This window comes from Teleopsis dalmanni, chromosome 1 (assembly GCF_002237135.1).
Source record: "Teleopsis dalmanni isolate 2A chromosome 1, ASM223713v2, whole genome shotgun sequence".
NCBI classification, from domain to species: Eukaryota; Metazoa; Arthropoda; class Insecta; order Diptera; family Diopsidae; genus Teleopsis; species Teleopsis dalmanni.
Window position 1 is genome coordinate 43,810,262 of NC_051846.1, and position 20,764 is coordinate 43,831,025.

A 20,764-nucleotide genomic window follows, 5' to 3' on the forward strand; every position below is an offset into this window, starting at 1 on the left:
AAAACTACAAATAAGAATTTTTTTTTTTTTTTTTTTTTTTTAAACATACATTTATTTATTGCATCTTCTCTTAAAATAAGACTAACAATAAGTTGTAAAATCTTATAACTAATTACATAATGTTACAAATTTTTATTTTAATTATACATTGTATAAAATAAAATAAAATAAGTAAACCTTATATCACGAACCTCACTTAGATTAATGGGTTAAATTTCATTAAAGTGAATGTTAGGTGGTTTCTTAAGAAAGTGGTTCAACTTTAACAGATTACTAAAAAGAAAGGTGCGGTTTTTACTTCAAGCTGTTGAATATTAATTAACGGATGGACGGTCAGTTCTTTTTAGACGGGAAGTAATGGATAGAAGTGCGAGATTTCTTGCTAAGGGATTAACATGCTCTGTCAGCCTTTTATTATATTTTTTTCTTATATTGTCAAATTCAGCTTTAACTAGGGGAATTTGTAGATCTCGGTGTATACTTTCATTCCTAATATACCATGGGGCACCAGTGATAATTCTTAGTATTTTTGACTGACAAATAAGAATTTAATGATGTTTTTATATAGGAACATGATTCAAAAGATTGGTATTAACTAGTACATTTCCAAATTAATATTTAATTATTTAAAAACAGTGTTTTTCTATAAGAACATGATTCAAAATATCGGCATTAACTACTACATTTCCGAAATACTATTTAATTATTATAAAAGAGTCATTGATTATTAAAATATTTTCTGCTTTCCAAAATCTCATTATACAATCCTAAAATTTCTTTGGAACATTATATATAATACATATTTTCTGCGAATTATCTGAGAATGCAAAAATTTATACCAAGCCAAAATGGTTTTACTAATGCTCCCATTCATGGTGCGGTGAATGTGTCCATGTGTGGAATTTTTCCGGCACGATTGCAATCAGAAAGCCAAAGTATTGAGCACATCAGTGCGGACAGTTTAGTGCGATTTCATTACAAAACGGAAACAGGCAAATTTCCATTCAAATAGCAAATGTCTACGACGAAAAATGTGAAAAGGATTTTAACATTTGTGTATTTGCCACATTTGCTATGCCCAAAAGGATGATGCAAGCACACAAATATAAGTGCAAGCACATACACACATACAAACACATAAAAACTGTGTAACACCGAATACCACAGCAAACACACGAGACACAATAGCCACATTTTTACCATTGCCCGAAAAAAAGGGAAATAAAAGGACTTTTATAAAATGAAAACAAAATGTAACAAAGAACTTAAATCCTATCAGATTTTGTGTGCGATTGCAGCAGCCAACTCCTTCATTGACTTCGTCAGCGTAGGTGCTTTAAACGCTGCAGTCGCAGCAACCACCGCAGTAGCCGACGCATGAGAAGCAGCTAGCACAGCACTGACAGCAAGGACAGCAAGGACAGCAAAACAAATACTGTAATCGAATCGTACAAATTAGATTCATTTTGAAAATTGAAATTGAAGCAGATTTGCTTAACATGACTGTATTAGTGTGCAGGACTTGTGTGCAATAATGGCCGCAGTTATAGTTCGAATGTATATGCATGCATTTTTCAGTGTCCTTATGCTTTTGTTAAAAAACAAAGGTGACTTTAATGCGAACTCTGAACACTATTTACTGTGCACTATGCACTGTGCACTGTTCCCTATTCCCTGTTCATTGTCCACCACCCAACGAACACTTTTGCAAAATTGAATTACAAAAATACTGGAATTATGTGCTTTTGCCATGCAAAATGCTTGGTTTGATGTTGTGTCATTTCCTGATACGAAAATTAAATTTTTCAAATTTTGATCCAATTAGAGTTTTGATTACTTTTGTGCTTTCATCTGCAGTCAAATTTAAATTGTACATTTTGCATTCTACATTTTACATTTTACATTTTCATTTACATTTCAACATTTCACACACACACATACAGCCACATAAACAACAAAACAATAAAAAGTAAACAAGAGCAAGGATTTCGTATCATCGTCATTCGCTGTCGCTGTCTAACGTAGAAAATTAAAATTTCACAGTAAATCCTCCACATAAATGAAGTTCGTCTCGTTCAACAGTGAAAGTCTGTGAAAGTCAGTGTCCGTCAAAAATGAAATTATGCTTTTTGACTATTAAAAATTTTACTCTTATTGCGCTCATTGTGCATTATTTGCTATTTGAAATCTTATTTGACAATTGTAGAAATTTCTTAAAATTCAAATAAAACAGTGCCATTTGCTAGTAAAATGCATAAAAGAAAAAATTAAATAAAACAAACTGTTTGAGTCTGATTCGGGCTTTTGCCTTGTGGGGTTTGATTTTCGAAATCGAAATATGCGCAATCAATGGCATCAATCATTTTAAGATTAAAGTGAAATGAACTGTGGGTAAGGAACGTCAAACATGCTCGTTCACCATAAAAAAACGGAGACTTTTTACTTGTCGTTTCTTGCTTAGCATTGGTCACTTCATACGTTCTGTTACATTTCTATTTGCTGTGCTCCTTAGCTTTGGGCGGCAATATGTTCCTCTACTACAGTGTTCTTTCTGTTGCAAGCAATACACTACACTGTACTCCTTATGTAAGTACAACCAACATTTTAAGCTTATTGTATTGACTTCATTTTTTACATTGGTGCTTATGTGTGTGTACGGGTGTGTGTGTAAAAGTACTTACATGTGTTCGACTGCTTCTAACTGATTGCTAGTTTATTGCAATGTTTAGCTAAGAATATTTTTTTCTCCACATTTTTTCATTGTTTGTTTGCCTTTGCTGGCAATGCTCCGGCATTGATTCACTCTTCCTCCACTTGTCCCTTTTAACCTACCATTCTTCAAGCGTTTAAGCACTTTTGTATTGAGAGTGACAAGTTGTTTGTCACTTTGCTCTTTCATTTGACAGATTAAACTGGTGTTTTGATGTGAATTGGAATGTGGGAATATATGAGTGCCTAAATATATTTATTATCAGTCATTTCCAGGAATTGATTTAATTTTATTGTGCAATTTGTTGTTGACTTAATAAGCAAATTTATTTACAATCTGAAAGGTTCGATGAAAGTCAACATTTTTTTGTATTCGATTTAAAGGGAAATATTATAATGCCATTACTGTCGACATTTATTTAAAGAGAGATTTTTCAAATGTCATGGTAAAATAAATTTTATTTTTATTTTGAATTTTTCTTTTTCTTTTGATAGTGAAAATGTTATAAACACGTTTCTTTCTCGATATATAGTAGTAGGGGTATTGATGAATTATGTAAATGTTTGGTGTTTTGGTACAAGCTTCCAATCAACTATTGTAGGTTCTTCAATCAGAAATTTGAATGTAATAATGCACCTTCAAAATAACTTAACTTCCGAAATTATAATTTCTTTTGTGCGAGTTCGTGTAAATTGAGGTTATATAAATTGAAATTTAGTAGGAATTTTTTGCACTGCACTTATGTAAATATTTGTTTATTTATTTATTGCATTTATTTACTTATTTATTAAATATCTTATAAAATTTTCACAATGGTAACACCTAATTTACCTAATTTTTAACTAATTTACCTTATTCAAATTCTAGTAAATACGAACATTAGCTGCCATACCGACATAATTTACTATTTTCCTCAATTTACTCGAACTCGCCTACATTTTATGTCGATTAGTCATAGTTAAGAATTTATAGGTTGATTTTTTCTATTTTTCGGGTTAACATATCCCAAAAACAGTCAAATTGGTTGAATTTTTGAACAATTTTTTATATATTGCGGGTGAACGTATCCCAAAAACAGTCAAATTGATTGAATTTTTGTATTTTTCGGGTGAACATTTCCCAAAACAGTCAAATTTTGGCTAGAAATCACAAATATTTCCCTAACCTTGCTTCTGCTATACGAAATGGTATAGCCTAAACAAGATCTCTTGGTTGAATTTTTATATTTTTCGGGTGAACGTATCCCAAACATATCCTTTCGTATTTGTTTCCGGAGATAAAAACCTTTCATTTATAAATCTATTCATATTTGTTTACGAAATGTTAATAATTTCTATTTAATAATTCCGTGTATAATGTAAACAACATAAACAGGCTTAAAATCAAATAAGTGAAGTAGAAACTAATGACCCATATAATTTACAGTTCAAAGCTTTGTAATACACAAAAATTAATGAAAATATTGTTTCATTATTGTAAATATTGAAATCATTTAATAATTGATTTATTTATTTATTATAATTACAAAAATTATGGTCACCTACCTTTAAAATTATAATAAAAGTATAAAATTTTTATTATCTTCTATATAAAGTTATTATTAATTATTATTATTAATTATTAGTATTACATAATAATTGTATATATTTTTTTATCCGAACATTAATTTAATTTTTTTTTACATATTTTTATATAGTTGATATAATATATATATTTCATTTTTAATAATTTATGAGCGGGCTTAATGGTCAATTAAATAAAAATAAAAAAAAACTATAATTTATTATTTAACAAATTATATTTTATTTATATATTTTATGAATTATATTTTATTAAAATATGACTTGTTTTAAATATAAATAATAAATTTTAGTTTTTTTATTTTTATGTACATGACCAATTATTTAAGTAATATTAGATAATATTTTTGGTCAAAAAAGAAAATATTATACTTTATTTATCAAAAATTTTCAAGGAAAAATGAATGATAAAAATTATAATAAAAATTTAAGCAAATCTTTTGGTAATAATTTGGCAGGGCACGAGTTCAATCCCTGGTGCTTCAAGTCCCTTAAAATTATTCACGAATAATTAAATACAAGAAATAATTCCAAGATCAATAATGATGCGTATTTGACAATACTCGAAACTAAAGTCAGCCAAAAATTCAATTAAGTAAAATAATATAAAATGAATTATATATAGTTCCTTCCTTTTCAAAACATCTCTAACAAAATCTTTTTTTAAAAAAAAGGCGTAGCGCTCCAGAGCGAGAACTACCTAAATTGTAAAAATTACCATATTTAAAATCTATTTATTAAAAATTGTAGAATATCACATTATTTGACGGAATACATATAAAATTATAAATTAAATAAAACAAATATGCAAATTTTTTTAGTTTAAATATTTTATATATTGTATATAATATAAATATTATATGTATTTTATATATTTTCATATTTTATATATTTTATATATTTTACATACTTTCTATACTTTATATATTTTATATATATTATTTAATTTGTATATTTTACATAATTCTTATATTATATTATATTATTATTATATTATATTTTATATATTTATATACTTTATGTATTTTTAAATGTTTTACATATTTTATATATTTTATAAATTATATATATATATATATTTTATTTATTTTATATTTAAATATTTTATATTATAAATTTATAAATTTATTTATATGTTATGTATTTTAAATATTTCACATATTTTACATATGCTTTAATCTTTTATATTTTATATATTTATGTATTTTATATATTTTATTTAGTTTATATATTTTATATATATATCCTAAATGTTTTTTATCACACATATTTTATATTTTATGAATTTTATATAATTTTATATATTTTATTTAATTCGACTTAATTCAAAATAAATCACTTGGCTTCAATCATGGTTACGAAAATTTTTCATTTCATTTTTCACATTTGTAAACAAATTTATCAGTGTAGGCTACATCACATCACTGCCCACTGAAATCCTGTACACGAACCTATCAACTACAAAATCCACTCTCCATCTCATAATTTGTTTTAATCTTTGCTGATGTGCCAATTTCATTCACCTTAAGATTAATTTTCACTTTTTTTCATTATTTTGGATTCTTTATATATATTCGTTCATCGCCGTTACCATCGTTGCTAGCACTGTTGTTGTTGCTGTTGTTGATTTATAAAACATTTTCCTTTTTCACGCCTATTAACATAATTAATTAGATTTTTCTCCTTATCGCGTTGACCTTATCCCTTTTCCATAAAATTAGCTCTGCATAAATCTTCGGTAAACACTAAAAACAATATCAATATTGTTTAATCTAAACACAAAATTAACTCTCACTGAACACACCAATCCAGGTTTGTGTGTTTGTATCAAACACAGGTAAGCTAAAGCTCACAACTTTTAGCAGCACATGCAGCATATATTACGGCGACCATTTGTTGCGATTGTGTGTAAATTTGTAAGGAGTTGCTTGCGTGTAAGTGCGATTGTGTGTTTTATTGTTTATTTTCGCACATAAACATGCATAAATATTTCGAGTATAAATCGCAGCAGAAAACAAAGCATATTCACAATATGTGTAATTGTGAGTAAATTTCAAGGGGATGGGTAAACTGTATTGTTTGTGCTTAAATGTTACAATGGAATTTATCAGTAAATTAAGCAATTTATTTTATTTATTCAATTTTGTAAATCATGCAATTTATGTACAGCTTTGTTCAACTAACTTTAGGCTTAAGTTCAGAGTAGTTTCGACGAGACAAAAGAAAATCAACTTATTTTAGCTGCTTATGTGGGATTTATATTCTTCTTCTTTTATTATTTTTCTTTGTCGAGTGTTGAGTGTTGCTGTTGTTGTTATGTGTTTTTTGTTTTTCAAATTAAACTAAAGTCAAAATAAAGTTCAAATCTAAAGTCAAGTTAAATTAAGGGTCATAAAAAGCTGGTATCAGTAGAATATCACTGGTTGAATTTGAATAATATCAGAGCATATTTTGTTAAATTATATTTAAATGAATTCATAATAAGTTTCGTTCTATTGTAATGAAAAATACATAAAATTATTAGAAAAACGCTTAAGAAATTCATTATGAAATAAGTAGAAAAATAGTTTTTAATAAGTTTATTATTTTTAAAAATTTGTTTATAAATCTTGAAATGTAATATTAGAAAATATTAAGTCAAACATACAAAAGAAAGAACAACTAATTAAGCGCATTATTAACGATTTGCTAAACTGTAGGGAATAAGCAAAGCTGGTCAAAATGTACAAATAATCAGCTTAGAAGCGAAAGAGAAACATGCAAAAGTGTTTGTTGTTTATTTTCATTGTGTTCATGTAGCTGCCACTTTGATATGCTGTGCGGTGTTGTGTTTAACACATTTGTGTTGCTGTGTTGTGCTGCCGTGAAACATTTTTCGGAATTAAAATAGGTGACAAAAATAACTCCTTAACATAACTATTCGTATAACTGCAGCCATAGCAAGGATAACAGCAACAACAACAACCTGAAGTGTAAACGTGTACGAAATGTTTGTTCATACACGTACGCATTTACACACTCGATTAGCTTAGACGCTTTCTCTAACATGCTAAACTACCAGCAAAACTACACACTTATACTCACTACTCGCATAGACACACACACATACACACATGAAGACATGAACACGAACATTTGCTATACATAAATAGAAATGTAGTTGCACATTTGTTTGCATACACCTCATTGCGCTCAAATGTAGCAAATATTTCCAAAGCCAAAATGTAATTTCCTGCGCTAATACAAAAGCTAATCCCACTTGCTACCTTTATTTGTACAAATGAAGGCATTCACACTTACACCTAAAGACACTTCTTTGTATGTTCTTATAATGAACACGTATGAGTATGTGTAAATTTGAGCTTTAACATGCGCTAAAGTGGCCTTTAGACATCAACGCGCGTTGACAAACACACGAAGTCTTCTCTCTCCATTACACATTAAATTTACCAACAATTTTTTAAACACGCCTCCAGCAAACAATGCAAAATTTGTGCACTCATCAGTATTAAAGCAATCGCTGAAGTGTCGACAGCGGCTGCTATGCGTAATTTCCTTACGAAAAATGATGACATTTAATTTATAATTTTAATTTATATATTTATATTTATTTTTATGATTTCAATTTATATATTTATTTTTATATATATTATATTTTATATAATTTAATTTTTTTTTTGGTTTTTTTTAATAACAAATTTTCCGTAGGTGCACAATGCAATTAATATTTGAAACAAAATTTTTATTGTAATTTAATGTTTGGTTATTTTTTTTAGCCCAAGGTTATTAATATTTTAATTCTCCTTAATAAAATGTTTTGGAAATTAAAAAATTTTACCTAGGTAGAAAATACAAATATTTAAAATAAAATTCATTCATATTTGCAAAGCATCGCATGCTAACGACAAATCATGCGTGCATTTAAACGATGTTTACGCTTCCATTTCTCAAAATAAATAAAATTTTGCATGCCGACCAATCCGACTGTATATGCAAAAACACGAGCGTGGTTGAAGAAATATCAAAATTTTTTGATTTTCGTCAACGCATTTCTTAAAATTTCAAATGCTACTATTACACAAACAAATTTCGCATTTCACAAAGTAGGAGAAAAAAATCTAATATGAGAGCGATTTTTTAGTATATTTGTTGTTTTATCTGGGGCGTGTTTAAAAAATTTTTAAAAAATTGTTTGTGTAATGGCAAGCGCGCGTTGACAACGAACGTTGCTGTCTAATGGGCCCTTAAGGCATTTCTGCTGCATAAGCAAACTCATTGCAGTCAATGTATGAGTACGGGACATACCAAGTCATTTTCTCGTTTCGGTTTTTTTGTTATTGTTTTTTATTTTTTTTCTCTTGTTTCTTGTGTTTTCTGTTAATAGTATCAGTGTGTTTATTTGCATTTTTTTGTTTCTTATTTATTTTATTTTTTTTTTTGTGTTTTTTATTGTTTGTTAACATTTTATTTTCTGCAGAATTTATTTCGTTAACAATTGTGAATGCTTAAGTATTTTTGCTTTAATGTATTTTTGCTTTGTTGTTGTTTTTTGTGTGCCTTGTCGTCTTCTACTTGACAGAGTTTCTTACGCGAATGGAGTAAATATCAGTACAGCAAATGCTGGCGAACAGAACTAATTTCATTTTAAAAGCATTTATTTTATTTATTTAATTATGTTAACAGTACTGCAATTTAGTGGCTAATAACATTGCAGTGTACAGTTAATTGCCGAAGTAAAATTACAAAAATGTTAAATGTAGTAAAAATTAAGTAGGAAATTGATTATACAATTTAATTATTTCTAAGCACTAAAAATGCATTTATTTTGCTTGCCCAATACACAGTAAAATTATTTTATTTGTATTACATAAATAAGTATTTTTACTTATTTTTATAATATAGAAGTTTTTTATATAGTTTTTACATATTTTTTATATATAAATAAAAAAGTATTTTTATAATATAAATTTTTACTTTAAATTTTCGAGCCAAAGCCCTTAGCAGCTAGTGCTCGTTCTTCCTAATTCTAATTATATATAAAAAAATAAAAATAATAAAAAAGAGTACTTTAAACTTAATATAAAATTACTACGAATATATTATTTATAAAAGGAACTAATAAATTAATAAATTAATTAAATCACAAATTTTATTAGTTAATACTAATAAAGCGTTTTTTAGTCTAATTGGTCAAAACTTTTTTTTTTTGTTTTATTATTGTTGTTAAAAATAAAAATAAAAATTAAGAAAAAGAGAATTCACAATTTAATTTTTCAATAATTTTTTATTTCTTCGATATTTCGACTTTAGTCTGAAGTCATCCTGATAATTTAGTCAAAGTTTCCTGATGATGACTTTAGGCTAAAGTCGAAATATCGAAGAAATAAAAAATTATTGAAAAATTTTTTGCTTAATTTTTATTTTTATTTTTAACAACAATAATAACAAAAAAAAAGAAAAAAAAGTAGTTAATACTTTAATAATTGTAAAGATTCTTCTTGTAAATGAGACGATCAAAATTCGATATTTCTGAACTTTTTTTAAGATTAGTTTTTAATACTATATTTAAACAATATTTAAAAATATTATATTAAAATACATTAATAATGTTAACTTATCGTTAATAAAATGGCGGACAAATTTGTCGGAGTAGGGATAGCTATGTTCCTTGTAGAATCAGAACCATTTTGTGGCTTAAGAGATAATAATTTCTAGCTACCTATTCGAAAAAAATAAATTAGTTAGAAGAAACAGAAATAAATATGCTGGGATAATTTGCCAGACCTAACACAAATGAAATTACTTATAGAGACTTTCAACCTAAAACGATTCATGGATTGTATGCAATTAAATAAAAAGAATCGTTACCTTAAATATAACTGAAGATTGACTATAGTGTAACTATATAGACTATAGTTGACTATAAACTATGTAAAAATAATTTAAAAAGTTGTTTATTACACAACAACTTATTCATAATTTGAATAAATTAACTAAAGTATACAAATAATTATCACATGAGTTGTGACCGGGCACTGTAAGTTGAACTTTACAAGATCGCAAACTTAATCTAATGAAAGTTGAAGCTTTTATAGGGAAAAAATCATACCTCAAAACATATACTGAGAGTTTTTCTAGTACTGATGCATTAACAAAACAAGTACTTATGTGGGCAATTAATATTAGATAAGGAAACAAAACTCGGTAATGTGGGGCTAATTCTACAATTTATCGAGAAAGTTGAACTTGGTGAAATATTTTAAGTCTATGAAGTTGAAACAATAGAAAAGAGGTCTCATTGTAAGTTCCACTACACGATGGTCATACGTACAACTTAAGCGTGACCTATTTGAACTGCACTTAAATTCCATTTGCTAGTAAAAATATAAAAAAATAGTAAATAAGTAAGCAAATAAAGAAAAAATGCTACTTAACTTAGAAAAATCATAAAATCTTGCTCATTTATAGAAATTTATATAATTTCAATCTCAAGGTGGAAGAATTTGCAACTTCAATCACTCATCTTTATTAGATTAAACTAGAAAATTGTATAAAATGTTTGATTTTCTTCAACAAAAAAGCAAAAAAAAAACAAAAATCCAATGCAATCTTTATTGTCTCGAAAGTTAATGTAAAATCAAATTCGAATAAAATGTTTCTGTGAAAAATTTGTTGAATTTATTTAAAATGTGTTTTTATGAATTTGCATGTGTGACACGTGAGGAGAATTGCTGTAGCGCAATCGTTATTCAGTTATAGTATCAGACAATTCGTCATGTCAACATTTAGTCACGTCAGCAGCTAAAAAGATTATACCACAGCCAACAACAAATACAACGACAATTTCAACACCAACCAACAACAATGGGTCACCAATAGAAGCTGCAGGTATGCAAATCAGCTCGGATGTTGTTGGTGAGAATCCTTGATTGACAGCGCTCACTCACATCCTAGAATTTGTATTTAAGCTCTTGTTGCTGTCATTCAAAGGTTTCCTTCGGAATTGTCTTGTGTCAAAGTTGTGGCTTCAGCCGAACATGCCAATGTGTGTCTTATGACTACGCAGCGTGTACGAGTTTATTCCAAATTGACAAGAATATCAACTTTGATAGGAATCAGCAAGCCAAGTATGTAACAAAATCTTCTTGATTGTCGTTGGAAGGAGAGTTTCCGTTGTACATTTTAATTTAAACTCAAACTATATTCAGCATTATTTAGTTGTGTCCTTTGTCAGGTTTCGTGTAAAATGGAAATAATTTATTTAACTGAAAGTGTTATTTAGATTTTGTCTGATATAAATATGGGTGAAACAAATATATCGTACTACAACAAATATACTTCAATGCATTCACTTAAATATTTAGATATATTCCTTAAAGTTTATCACCATATGGAATGCGATCTTACGTTTTATATTTTTTGAAACGTATATATACCTTGTCGTTGATGTGGTTGCATGAGAGATAATTGGAAAGCAATCGTGCTTTTTCTGATAAAGGATTAGTTTTTTGTAATTAAAAAATAAATACTATGGTATCATCACATAAAATTAAGCAGTCAAAGGAGTCGCTAAGTGAATTAAAAGCAACCACTTAAACCATTTTCGGTTGAGCACGAAAATAATTTGCTTAAAACGTCTGCTTCAGAAGGCAACACAGGATGAAGGAAAAATTGTTAACTTTATTGGATTTTTTCTATCTTTTAGCTATTCTGTGAAAAGTTTATTTGTATATAATAAAAAACGAAATTTGAGTTTAAAAAAGTAACGAGGAAGCATCGAATAAACTTTAGCAAAAATGTTTTAAAAAAGTTAACCACATTTTACTTTGATATCGCAGTTTAATTTGATAAGGGAAAAGGAAATGTTATTAAAGTAGAACTACTAATGTTCATATTCTGTATTCTATACTATGTTATAAAATAAAAGCTAATAATATATATTAAATTATGTACATATAATCCCTACAGACAATTATAAAGATTAGAGCTAAAAATGCTATTATTATATTAACATATAATAGTAATATAATTCGTTATTTATTTAACATGAAAATGATTTACAACTAATAAATAAAAATTAAAATCTTTCAAATCTGATTTTTAAAATCTATTATCATGAAGATCATGTTTCTTTATGTTTATGTTTCTTTATCATGTTTCTTACGAGTAATAGAACTATTGCTTTAATAGAGATGTATTTTGAACAGTAGTGAACAACAAATAAGGTTCTATAACCAAGAAATAATAAAATAAATAATGCCTCTACAATTAGAAATAAAAAATTTAATTAATTAATTCAATTATTCTACAACTGGTTTATGATTCCCCTCTAATGCAACATAACAAGTGAATTTGTTAATTAACAAAACTCCAAGTACGAATATCCGAGTCAAGTACTGCTTTACGTCAGTTCATTTGTCAACACTGACTCTGAGCTTAAAGTTTGACGGGATATGAGTTTAACGCTTGATACTTGCAGTTTCCGACAATTATTTACGAATAATTAAATACAAGAAATATTTCGAAAAGACCACTAATGATGGGTGTTTGACAATACTTAAAACAGCTATAAAATTAAATCTCAATTAAAATCTTTTACTAAGAAAAATAATTTAAATTAAAAATAAAAATAAAAGATCTCATATATTTTATTTTCAGTTAAATGGCTTTCTCTTAAACTTATTACTATCTTTAAATTTGAGGAAGTTTTAAAATAACATCAATATATTGTATATAGTAATACTAATATACTAATCTTCTTCTTCAAAATTATTATTGAAGAAAAGTGTCATTAGAAGTACCGATTACTTCTGATCAAACGAAATTCTATGTCTGATATCTTGGTTTATGTGAATTTTGTCAAAACTTAATAGGCAAAAATCAAGAGATTTACTCAACATATCGAAAGAGAATATGTTAAAATATTGACTTGTACAACTGGTTATTAGACGTTCTCTTTAGTTGTTAAGACAGTTCTGGAGGTCGTGAAGCATTCACTGACTGAATACTTAATGCGCTTTTCGATTGGGAATTCTCTCAAATATGTTTCATGATCCAGTAAATAGATCCATTAGATCCATTATATAGTGCTGATGTTGCACCATAAGATTTTCATTTGTTTCGATTGCTAAAAATCTTCTCGATATCTATGATAAAACCGTTTAAGAAACTAATAGACCATTGTATTATGGAATGCCTTACTCTCATATGACCCACAAACAGAAATATTTGTTTAGAGGAATAAAAATACTAAAAAACATAAAATTGTGTTATACATTCTGTTCGTATCTTGTTGAGGATAAGAACCAAATTTCTTGGTCTCTTGATATTCCCAAAATTTTAGGACATAAATGAGTTTCGAACATCGATGAATGTACAGACTGATACGGGGCACAATCAACTACTATCTAGGCAATAACTATCTTGAGTGCCACATACATGGACGTACAAATGGCAACATAGTCAGCAGAGCCCTCTCCAAACAAAACATTTTTTAATCCCTTTCTTCGTACTATAAATTCATCGTCACCTATTCAAATACAAACGTTAGATAATAGTCCTCCACATAGATGCAGCTTCTCTTTTGGGACAACGGTTCTTTAACAACAAAGTTCTCAGCGTGCCTCCTCTTGATGTCGCTAGAAAGGAGCGTCGCCTGGTTTGTGCATTAAGAACAGTGGCGTAACTACAGGGAAGCGACTGGAAGCAACGCTTTCGGGCCCTCGAATTTAGGGGGCCCCATCATAAATTTATGTATTCATTATATTTATTTTTAATAAATTCTTAAAAGTAGAACGAAACGTTTTTTGTTAGAATAACATAAATTTTGATTTTTGAACAAGATTGCATTTGTAATTTCAATAAAATCTTTAAAATTTCTTTGTGTTGACATTTAAGTGAAAAACAAAAGTGAAAAAGTAAACAATTTAAATGATGTCTTTGTGATGCACAGAATAAATTGAAACATTGTTTAAATACTGAAACAGACTTTAAAATCATTGATGAAACAATAAGCAAATCAACTAATATTGGGCACTATTTTATTGTCAAAATTACTGATGATTTTGAACGCTTATTAATTAATAATTCTTCCGACCATCAGAGATTACAAGGGCCATTTCCCAAGGATCCTATTCAAGAAAATAAAACTTTCAACGCTTCATTCTATAATTTAAAAACAAAATATGGAACAGTGTCACGACTTTGGTTATACTATTTAAAGTTATTGGATTCAGTATATTATAAGCCGTGCAGGTTATTTTCTAATCAAACAAATCAATGGTGTTCTGGATATCGGGATTGGAAAAATTTGTCAGGAAAAATAAAAATACATACATCTATAAAAATAAGTATGTGTACGCTCCCAAAAACTAAGTGCGTAAAGCTTCATTTGAAGAGTTGAGAGAGTAGTTTGAACTGAAAAAGTATATGTCTATACATGTACTGATATATACTTTATAGTATTTTCGACTTTTCGTTTAATTCGTTGTGAAAATCTTGACAAACCTAATATACCCTTTTTACACTTTTTCGTGTAAAGGGTATAAAAAGATGTTAGTAGGGGGCCCTTAATTAGAATTTGCTTATGGGCCTAAAAAATGTAGTTACGCCACTGATTAAGAACTATCTTAGATTAATTGAGGTCAGCGCATGACATTGTTCTAAATAATAACTTGCCATCAATTCATGCCGTCTTACTACAGCTGCACTGCCTATAATGTCGGCTATCAGTTGTCATCTTTTAATGCGCACACCAACTTTAGCCCTACTAATCTGTGAGTTTTACCTATAACAGTGACAAGTTTTTTTTTTGCCTAAATTAATATCAATTAAAACCCATCAATACTTTATCGAATCCTATTCTCAAACAAGCCTGTTTCTTCTCACTTACTCTCTACCAAATCCATATCTAAACCTATATATGTATTCATTTTATAAATCGTTTCTTGCCTCTTAATATATAGTTAGATCCTATTGGCTTTCTATAATAATTCCATATGTGCCCGATATGAGTAAGGACAGAGTCTACGACCGAATCACATAGTTCATAAGAGTTTCTTTTACTTATAATATATTTTACTATATACTTTTAATATATATAATATATATATATATAGATTTTTGTTCCACAAACAAATAATAATTGAATAATTGAAGTTGAAGTTTTTTTTCATATCATTAAATGCGAATTAAAGGTTAAGAAACAATTTTAGGTTAAATTGAATATCTTCATATCCATTTAAACTTGCTATCAAAAATTTATTACTATGAATATATTTTCATTACTAACTGCTAATTTGTAAATATTATTTAGACTATATCATCAGTATCATCAACTATCATTTTAAGTAACATTAAAGGATAACTTCTCAACTTAATTTGTTATTACATTTAAGATATAATTCACATTTATTGGAATGAATATAAATTTAATACTTTAAATCTTAATTTTTGGGGTATATACCCAAACTCCTTAAAGAAAGGTTTTCAAAAAGTAATTCAAAGTTTATATAAAAACTTTAATTAAAAAATATTCTTTATATCTAGTGAAAAATGGTCGGAAGTATTTTAGGAAAAAATAGAAATTCTTCTTTGTGTTTGCCTATGTTTAAATAGTTAAAGAAAAACTTATTACTATTATATGAATAAATATTTATAGTTTCTGGAATTGATTTAAAAGTTTAATTAAATTTTAACCTATTTATTTTTATATATAAACATTCAAACTACAATATTTAAATATTATTCGATTTGAATGAACTGTTAATGTTTTTAATTGAACCATGTTCAAAATAAATTACTTTAAACACTTGTCGAAATCAAAGGATAATATTTTAAGAAAATGTTTATTTAAAAGGATTTCTCAACAAACAACTGCAAATCAAACAACAACAACAAAAACAACAAATTAAAAAAACTTTATATTGAAATTAGAAAACTGTTAAGTAAGTGAAGTGCAATGAAGTGTTGCAGCAAGAAAAACACTGAATCTGAACTGATGAAGTCAGTCTAAGAAAAACACAAACCGAATTAAAATGGATTTTATTGACAATTACAAATACACTAAACTACTCTGAAGTACACTGAACTACACTCAACTACACTGAACTACAGTGAACTGAACGGAACTACACTGAACTGAACGGAACTAAACTGCACTAAACTGCATTTCTAAATTAGTTTACCAAACAAATTTTGTTTTATTTTAAATTGAATTTTCTGCCAAGAAAATAAAATAAATTTAATTTCCAATTAAGCAACAAAACACAAATTTTGCAATTAAATTTTGTTTTATTTTTGCAAATAATTCGAAACTAAGCCGAAAATAACGATTAAAATCGATTAAATTGTATGCAATCGGTACGTAAATATCGAATGGCATTGCAATTAAAAATTAATTTTATTAATTGAATTCTAATCGTACATTGTGAAAAAAGTTTGAAAATATTTTTTGTTCACTTAACATTAGATAATAATATTAGCGGATAATTAAGCTAATTATTTATTTATCAATTAGAAGTATTTAACGTTGAAAATATTTTCAGAATTATGTTAACAGTCGTCATACACAATAAATAAATAATTATAAAAAAAAATTCGAAAACTCGAAAATGTTTATTAATATTGATTACTTCTATTTATAAGTTTAGATATTAATTTTATTAAATAACAATATTAATTATTTCTTTATCAATGAGGAGAATTTAAATTCAGTATATATTTTAGGGATTAACTTTAAATGGAATGTTGTAAGCAATATAGGTATATTAAGTACTAGTACATATAAAAGAAAAGGCTAATGCATAACATTATTTATTATTGTTATAGATAAAGAACATTATTAATTTTGAATATATTTTAAGGATTATGTCAAACGGATGCTATGTATAAATATTTTTTAACACGAAAAGATTGAGAGGGGTTGCTCATTTGTCATAACATATGTCATATGCGAAGAGGTTATTATAGTGTGTTATGAACATTTATTTAATAATTTATATAATTTAATTTTTTTGATTTTTGAATTAATTTGAGTGTACTCATTTATTGAATTTAATGTACTTTCTTTGAAATTTCCTATCTCATATATATAATTCGATATTTTCACTTTGTGACATCTTTCAACATTTTCCAAAACAAAATACTCATTGTTTTTTTATAAAACAAGCTACAAAATCAAGAGATTGTAATATTCTACCCCCCTACATTAGAACTGCTATTCTATCAACTATAAAATCAACTATATAAAAACTGTATAAAATTACAGCTATTAAAATACTATGTCAGTAAATAAGTAGAGTATATTCAGCAGAGGAACAAATACTGACCTCATTAAGATATGCACACGAACATATGCTCATTTTCTAAAAAAAGAAAAATCCAAACTAATATGACCATGCTATACTTATTATCCAGAACTATAGCCATACTAGTCAGGCACAAGTTAAAAATGGCAAACGCCGTGGAAGTATTCATTACCATAACTTTTACCCAGATATGTGAAGGAAGATCGCATACTCCATGGGTAGATCAATTCTGATTATTATGTGGAAAATCGTTAAGTGAATGCGTTATAATCAAAGCAAGATCTAACAAAATGATGTACGGTATCATGATGATAAAAGATGTGCATTTATAATACGCAAGTATACTAGTACGAAGACGTCATCGTGTTGTTTTCCATTAAAATAGACAACAAAACTATAAAATTATCTTATATTTAAAACAAAATATGTTGAAGTACATTGAAAATTATGGTTGATAAGCTTAAAGTCAACTGTTTAGAGTATAAAATAAATGTAGATATATAGTTCAATTTTAAAATATTTTCTTTCTTTCTATCTCAAGTAGACCATTACAGATGTAAGTCCTCTTTGGCCGCGTCTAGTGGCCTCTGTCAGCCAGCCTGCTCAGTGGCTTGCTGTCGTCAGTTAGTAGTACTAACCGTCCCTAAATAGTTGGTCAGTTGGTCTTTTCAGCAAAGATGAGGTAGTTCTCTGCCGCATTTTCAATCTTTGGGTACCGAATCAAATACTTAAATTTTAAAACTAGTTTTGAGTGAAGTTGGCTTGTTCAATAAAGCTAAAACTTCTATGCGTTCATGGCTATCAGAGAACAATCATAAAATCAGTTGAAACTCATACTTCAACAGTAGTCAAATACTTAGAGGATTGGGTTAAATACTGGTATAATAATATTAGAACTCAATGAAGCTTACTTTAAAGACCACAATTTTGATGAAGGACATATTGTGATTTACTTATAATTTTTTTGTGTTTTATCTAATAGCTCCATATAGTTTTTCACTTTTCATCACTGGTAACATATTCTAAAAATTTTGAACATAGTTTGTTTTTAAAAATTTATACAAATTTCTACTCTCCAGTGAGCTATAAAATGCAAAACATAATACATTTAAAATATGGTTTTAGATAATAATTATTATCTCCAAAAAACACGAATAATAAGTAGTGCATTAAGTAGAAATCTTTTTGCTATTCATTTAATGAATTTCATTTGGTATTCTTTTTGTGACATTTATACTGAGTTTTCATTTTACATGAAGGAATTTGTTTCGAAATATATATTTTATTGAGCAAATGCCAACTCTGCTCAGATTTCAGTAGAAGTAGAATTCCACAAAAATATAATTATTTATGCAAAACACCAAGAGGACCAAAAGCTTATGAAATGTTGTTGTTTGCAGTTCGGTCGATATGCAGAGCAGCAGAAATGTGTGCTGTTAAGTATTTTCATGTAAATTAATTACTTTACTGGATGTTAGAATTCCAGCTCACAGACACAAAAAACTCTCCACACACACATATGCATATGCATGCTATGAGTAGTTTTATATGTAAGCCTGCTTTTATGTTGTAGCTTTGTTGCTCTTTTGACTGTTTTCATTGTTTCCAGTAGGAACTTTTCCATGTTTTGGCCAACGCTGTTACAGTTGCTGTCATTCAATATTTCTGTGCTAGTGCGATTGTTGTTATTGTTCTTATTGTTGTTTTTCGTTTACGCATGAATTGAATTGCAGTTAAGTGACACTACGACTAATTCAGCTGCTATGCTGCCAGCATGCAGATGGCACTTATTCTATATACAAACAAAACAACAAATACAACAAACTCAACCAACTCAACAATAACAACACTGGCGACATTAGCAATAGTACTATCCACATGCACACATACACATCAACATGCCGAAAACAGCATGATTGCTGCAAGCAAACTGGCAGCAATATACAGTTGGCAAAACTTGCCATATACCAAAGTAAAGTGCTAAAATCAAGCACTAAAAGCAACTCAACACACACACACACACATCCAATAAACGAGTAGATGGTATGAAACCGCTGTGCACCATCAGTTAAAGTGCTCTTGCCATATTTGACGTTTTGCCATTGATGTCGGTTTTTTGATTGTTATTTATTGTTTTTTCTTACGGTTTTGTTGCTGTTGTTGTTGTTGCTATTATGTTTACGCTGTTGTTGTCGTTATGTTGTTACCTACTTTTGGTAGACTGCTTTTAACATTGCTCTTGTGTCAGTTCGCCGCCATTTTTTCTGTTAATTTACCTGTCACCAATGATAAGCGCTTCCGTGTTTCTGTAATGCTTGCAGTCTAATTTGAAGCCTGGCTGGCTCACTGTTGTGTTCGACATAATTTGCAATCGCTGCCAGGGCTTCCAGGACTGCCAAGGCTGCCACATGAATGAAGTTTTAACTTCGCGTTGATTTTTTCGCTTCTTAACTTCGTAATTCTAATGAACATTTTCTGCTTCGTACGTTTTGCTCATGTTCATTTGAATGTAATTAACCACATCATGAGAATTAATTTGATTTTAATTGACATTATTAAAAGCGCGATTAGTGAGTTATACTCGGTAAGGTTTTTGAAAACTTTTTGGCGGAAATTTGTTGTCACATTTTGATGTGAAAGTAATCAGTTCTGCTGTTTTCTTTTAACTTTGGTTTAAGCTTGAAATTCGAAGAGACTTAACTGCATTTGGATTAAGTAGTTATAAATATCTTCAATAATGCTTTTTTCATACAGTTGTCTTTATAGTCTTAAAGACATATTATATACCTTAAAAATTTCAAAGGAACCTGTCGTTTGCATTTTGCATGAACATGTGTCTAATTAAAACTTTTTTCGAAGTGAGTGTCATGTTTACTGACAACTCACAAAACGACAATGTGTCGATAATTCTGAGAGTTGTGTGGAGTTACTGAAGCTAGATAAAAAAGATTTTTTGTACTGATATATAACAATAAATGAAACTTGGATCCACCACTTCACTCCAGTGTGTAATTAGTTGTCGGCTGAGTGGGTAGTAGAGGAAGAACCTCACCCTAAGCTACTAAAAACGTAACAGACAGCTGACAAGGTTATAGCGCCCGTATTTTGGGATGTACATAGAATTTTGTTTATCAGTAATATTGAAAAAAAATAGACTATCTATATCG

The 20,764-nt window shown here is 28.2% G+C and overlaps 1 protein-coding gene across 1 annotated transcript in view; it reads right to left on the reverse strand.

The window, feature by feature from the left end:
* Positions 1 to 1,275: 1,275 nt before the first annotated feature.
* LOC119680344 (kin of IRRE-like protein 2) overlaps positions 1,276 to 20,764 on the reverse strand; it is a 51,551-nt gene continuing 32,062 nt past the window's right edge. The window contains exon 5 of the mRNA XM_038093115.1: positions 1,276 to 1,435. Within this exon, the coding sequence (XP_037949043.1) occupies positions 1,276 to 1,435 (160 nt within the window). The remainder of the gene's footprint in view (positions 1,436 to 20,764) is intronic.